The 6,120-nt window shown below is 33.1% G+C and overlaps 1 protein-coding gene across 1 annotated transcript; it reads left to right on the plus strand.

Moving 5' to 3' along the window:
• Positions 1-2,030: 2,030 nt before the first annotated feature.
• LOC111406053 (putative kinase-like protein TMKL1) lies at positions 2,031-4,649 on the plus strand. The gene is made up of 2 exons (XM_023035237.1): positions 2,031-2,829; positions 3,520-4,649. The coding sequence occupies exons 1-2, from the start codon at positions 2,337-2,339 to the stop codon at positions 4,107-4,109; spliced, it is 1,083 nt and encodes a 360-aa protein (XP_022891005.1). The 5' UTR covers positions 2,031-2,336; the 3' UTR covers positions 4,110-4,649.
• Positions 4,650-6,120: the final 1,471 nt, after the last annotated feature.

A 6,120-nucleotide genomic window follows, 5' to 3' on the forward strand; every position in this document is an offset into this window, starting at 1 on the left:
GCTATCCACCTCGGATTCTATTTTACTTTATGTTCACATATTGAGCACTTCGGCACCTTAGAGTGTGGCCTGTATTTGATGACTTGACGGTTCATTATAGGGACGTAACAAAACCGATCTTTAATGAGACCAAACTTCAAATTGATTAGCAAAATTCAATAAAATAAATCAGTTTGTTCCGATTCTTACAATAATCCTTCCAATTTCTCAAGCCCAGTCCCCCCCTCCCACCAAAAAATTAAAGAAAAATTTGGAAGTTGAAACTGTTATTCCTTTCCCTAGCTGATTTAGACCTATCTTTAATTAAATTTAATTGGTAAGGTAACGTGTTTTACTGGCAACCAATTTGAGATGTCTGAACATAGTTGCCCTACCCAGCTTGTAAAAGTTGGCAATTTTTAATGTCATACCTATCCGATGTGGTATGCCGTGCATTTAACAAGGTCAACTTTTATAATGAGTAATACTGTTTTAAATAGTTGATTTTACAACATCAATTTAGATAACACGAAGTCTCATTAAATAAAATATACAATTAAATAAATTATATAATTTTACCTTTAATTAAGCCTATCATGTAATTTCACACAAACTAGTGTTATAGCATTACTGGTTTTAGATAGGATTATTTTTTTCAGAATATGAATACATAAAAGTCTAGTTAATAAATCCTAACCAATGTTTTAAAATTTATTTAGACATTGAATAGAAAAAACGAGAGGGGTCGTCAATTAAAAAAATTTCAAAACGATCAATTGTACATATCATAAAAGAATCTAGTGTTCATGATAAACGACACTAAAGAGTTTGAATGTCGAATAGAAGAACTTGAAAATTTTGCTAATATAAAGCACTATAATGCGAATTTAACAATAAAATGCAAGGAACACACCATCTGCATATAACAATACCAACTTACTACGTAGTGACATCTCCCCCTTGTAATGCAACAATACTCCCATTTTCTTAAAATTCTTTTGGAATTCCTTTATTTTTATAGAATTAAGGCCTCTTTTGGTAGAGTTTCTGTTTCTTGCAGAAGAATTTTATATCAAAACAATCCCAAAGTAGCTTTATTGAAAAATTTTCTAGTGAGACAAAATATTTTTAGAAAATTATTCAAACATTTTAAATTATTTTTGAGACTTTAAAAATAATTTTTTAGTCTCAAAAATAATTTTTGATTTTTGAAAAGTCTTGTCAAATCGATATGATTGAGCGCTTACGAATGATTATTTTGCAAATTTTGGACAATTTTCCAATTACTTTAGTAACGTTCAACCTTTCAACATCTCACATACACACTCACCTAACACAAAAAAGGAACAACTGTAATAATTCCAAAGATGGTAGAATATGATGCTACTATGTGTTTTATTTTCTTAAAACTTGAAAGTCAAGAGATCCTTCAAATTGTTTTATAGCTTTAAGATATTTCTCTCTTCCAATTGAAGAGTAAAAATAAAACCTAATAAGCTCGAAAAGATTACTATTTAAAGAAGAGTAAAACACAATTAAGTCATGCACGGACTTGGTTTACAAATTATATGTTGACAATATTTAGGTTAATTATTTCAAAAATAGTTTTTGAAATCAATGGAAATTAATGACCAACCCTTAGTTTGTAAACATATACAATTAGATTAAAATCCCGTTTGGTAGCAGTTTTTCACCTCAAAAAATCAAAATTTTGATCATTATTTCATTATTCTAGTCGTCATTTTTAACTTATTCACTTACAAGTGAGACCCACTTTTCTTTTCAACGATCAAAAAATCAATTTTCATAATTACAGTCGATAAGGCCTTAATTCTTAAGGGTTTTATGCTTCAGTCCCAGTTTGCAAATTTCTGAAAATAATAATAATAATGGGCAATTAAGCATTATGATTTTCCCTGGATTTTATTTATTTATTTATTCTTTTTTTGGAAGTCAATTGAGTAATAATTTCAGATTTTAATTCCTTTTTTCATTATTAGTTTTGGAGGAAACATGGACGGGAATTATACAAAAAATATGTCACTCTGTCTCTCTCTCCCCCGTCTGTGTCCCCGCCTCTCTAATTTTTCTTCAAATCCCAAAAGTTGTCTTGTTTAACTTCTATTATTCTACTTTTTTGTGCACTAATTCCCAAAACTCCAAGAATGGGATTTCTCAGTCTTCAGAAAATCCCTATCAGTTCTTGAATTTTCTTAACTTCCTGACTGATGTGATCACTTCCATTTTCACTTTGCATTTCAGTTCCAAATTGTTTCACCATTTCCAGATCTCCCCCCAACAAAGTTTCCATCTTTAAACCCACCAAAAGATCCCAAAAATCATTTTTTTTCCTTGAGATGGAACACAAATATAAGCTCATATTAATCATAGGACTAACATCATTAATACTCTTAACAATTCTTTTCCTCATAATCTTTTGTTGTAGAAGAAGAAAGCCTCAAAATGTTTCAAGAGACATAGAAGCTAACTTTGAGTGCAAAGAAATTGGTGGGGTGGTAAATTCAGAGGATTTTTTTATCAAGTTTCAAGATGTAGAAGATCTAACTGTACATGAATTGCTGGATGCCCCTGGTGAGGTTATAGGAAAATCTAGCTATGGAACTCTTTACAGGGCTAGTTTGATCAATTCAAATTCACTTAAATTGTTAAGGTTCTTGAGGCCTACTTGTACATTGAGGATGAAAGAAGTTGTACCAATTATAGAGTTTCTGGGGTCTATTAGGCATCCAAATTTGGTGCCTCTGAATGCATTTTATGCAGGGCCTAGAGGAGAGAAGCTTCTTGTTCATCCTTTTTATGGGCTAGGAAATTTGGCTCAATTCATTAAAGGTAAAGTGTCTTGCACTTTGATTTTCTTGTTAGAATTTAACTCTTACTTTTATAATTTTTTTTGGTTAATGGGTTATGGATTTCTGCAATTAGGGCTATGTTTATATAGAAAATTGTCGAATCAGATAAGCTGTTCTTGTAGCAGAATTAATTCTAGGAAACATTTGCAGTTCAAGAATGGAAAAAGGGTAATGTTTCAAGGAAATGATTATGGATTTTCTCAATTAGAGCTATGTTTAGATACAATTTTTTTTATTTAGAATTGATTTTCTGAAATATTAGCAATTCAAGATTGATGAAAAGTAATTGATTCTCTTTTCTTTGACTGCAATTTTTGCAACTGTGCATCAGTAGTTGTTCTGATTTGTGCTAGAACGTACATATTCTTTCAGTATTTAAATTTGTATATGAATTTCCGGGTTCTGTTCTATATCGAAAGAGGCAAGATGTGAATTAATTCTTTGTAATATGTCAAATGGATCTCAGTCGGATTCTTACAAGAACTGGATCTCTTTACTTTCGAGTCCTACAGAACTATTTACTCTCTTATTTGCATAAAATACGATAGGTGTCTCTTTTTGTTTACAGTTTGCCTTACTTAAATTGTTCATTTAATGATTTTGTGGGCTGTTGGGCAAAGACTTTAGGAAAGGCTTGATGAGTAGAACAATAATTTTCTTGTATGCACAGATGGTAATGGCAAAGCTCACAAATGGCGGATCATATGTAGGATCTCCATCGGCATTGCTAGAGGAGTTAATCATCTTCATACGGCATTTGGAAAGCCCATAGTTCATGGAAATCTCAAGTCGAAGAACATATTATTGGATCGTAATTACCAACCATACGTGTCGGATTTTGGCCTGCATCTTCTTTTGAATCCGACAGCAGGGCAACAAATGCTTGAAGCATCTGCATCTCAGGGATATAAAGCGCCCGAGTTGATTAAAATGAAAGACGCGAGTGAAGAAAGTGATATTTATAGTCTGGGGGTAATCCTTCTGGAATTACTTACTGGAAAAGAACCGATTGATGAAAATCCTACTCCTGATCAAGACTTCTATTTGCCTAATGCTTTGAGGGCTGCAATTCTTGATGATCGAATTACGGATTTGTATCATCCAAACATCCTTCTCAGTCGAAACAAAGATCATACCGTAGTCACTGAAGATGATATTTTCAGATTTTTTCAACTTGCAATGGCTTGTTGTTCTCCCTCAACTCCCCTTCGGCCTGATATTAAGCAAATTCTCAACAAGCTTGAAGAAATTGCAAAGTGAGAATCTTGGATTTGTGATGAAAAGTTGAACATGCTGATCATGAAAATTGGCTTGTCAAAATTTGATTACGATTTGACTTCTATGGTGACATGGATCGACTTTATCCTGAAGACTTAACCATTGGAATGCTTGTTGAAGCAAAACCGTAGAGGAGAATACAAAAGTGTCCTAACATGTTTACCGGGATATTTATAGTACTTGGTCTGATGCAGCTGTTAAGGATCTAGTTCCTTTAGATGAGCTAGTGGATGTAGCGGTGTAAGAAAAAGCAATCTCGGAACCTACTCCAAATTTATCAGGAACAGGACGGAGGTACAATTTTCAGTTACTTTTGAGATGTTTGTCTCGACTGAACAGTTTCTACAGCACATATACCTGTTAAACTGGAATTTACCTTCTTCCCGATATTTATTCTATTTCTTTACCCTTCCGGGTAATCAGTTGACCAATTTTGTTATCATGAAGTTTGTTCAAGAATTTGCATTTCCAACTTTCCCATTATTATTGGAATCAAAGCTTAGAAAATTCTTTGAAATTGAAGTTACTGCATGGTTTTCCCATTATTACTGCATAGTTTTCACTTCTCTCTCTCACACACACACACACATAGAACATAACATTCCATTTCTTGCCCTTTATCTTTGTTCTGAGATTGGATATTGTTAGCTGGAGAGTGGGTGCATTCTGTCAGAAAACGATCGCTCATCAGATGATGACTATATTATATTAATCTCAACATGTCAGTTTGGTTGGATGCACCAATAATTTATTGAGATCTTTTCTTGACTTTTGAATAATTTTGTTTTCAAGTCATCAAGAAAACAAGATTTCTCTATTCTTGTTAGGATTTTGTTATTTGTACATAAAAATGATACATAAACGATTACCGAAATTGATATGGAGGGAAAATATTGGATAAAAAAGTTGACTGTATTTTAAATTAATAAATGATAGTTTTATGTGGACATTATGTACACCTTAATATACAAGTAGCAATGTTCTTGTTAAACGATTTTTTTCTTGCAAAAGTGTTTGGTATACAGGGGATAACTGCCAGGGGATTTATAGGGTCTTTGGCATTTTTTCCTTGCAAGATGGCAATAAAGAGAATAAAAAAAAAGGCAACATTAAAGGTACTACCAACGCAACACTTGTAATTGGCAGTTATTCCCCTATATGCAGGGAATAACTCAAAAAAATAAAAAATAATAATAATAATAAAATGACTACTTTCTTAAAGAATCCAAGTTACTATAACTTCTCTTTTGGTGGAACTTGTGGATTTTAATTATAATGTTCGATACTTCGATATTATTAACATTCATAATCCAAGTTACTTTAAGTTCATTTTTATTGGAGCTTGTGGATTTTATTTTTAATGTTCAATATAATTGAAACCCATATTCAATATTGGATTGCCCTGAATTCCTACTAAATATAAGGGGAATTTTGTAACTCGCCCAACACAAATGCCAAGACGAACGAGGAATACAATGAATCCAACTAACAAAATCCTGAACTAATCCCTCCTGATCATGGATAACAAATCCAAAGCCAATTAGCCCCCTTCTCTTATCATAACTGTTGTATCAGTGTTAAGCTTTAAATTCCCAGCCAAATGAGGATACCAAGGCTCGTGCTGCCTCCCTGCTGTCTTGATTGACTCTCAATCGATTCCCCCGCAAGAAGTTGGAGGTTGCGTCCATTGCCTCATGGAAACCCCCCACATAAAAACCCGGCCATTGGGACAGTCCCCCACTTTCCAAATGAGTAATTCTTACTCATCAGTGATGACCATCGTCCATCTACGTGACACTGATATATTATTACTACATTATTCAATAAAGTTGAGATGTATTTTTATCTGTTGAACAATGTGGAGTAGCAAGAAAAGCTTTAAATGGACTATCGTATATGTACATGTGGTAGGACCATCCATTTAAATCACGACATCTCAGATCTCGAGCCACTCAAATCATGACATATTGGCATTAGGGGTGGTAAAAGAGTT

Source organism: Olea europaea, chromosome 12, assembly GCF_002742605.1.
Source record: "Olea europaea var. sylvestris chromosome 12, O_europaea_v1, whole genome shotgun sequence".
Classification (NCBI taxonomy): domain Eukaryota; kingdom Viridiplantae; phylum Streptophyta; class Magnoliopsida; order Lamiales; family Oleaceae; genus Olea; species Olea europaea.

Coding starts and splice junctions, on each gene's coding strand:
- LOC111406053 (XM_023035237.1), top strand. CDS start 2,337: ATGGAACACAAATATAAGCTCATATTAATCATAGGACTAACATCATTA. Junction 2,830..3,519: donor TTTGGCTCAATTCATTAAAG/GTAAAGTGTCTT, acceptor TTGTATGCACAG/ATGGTAATGGCAAAGCTCAC.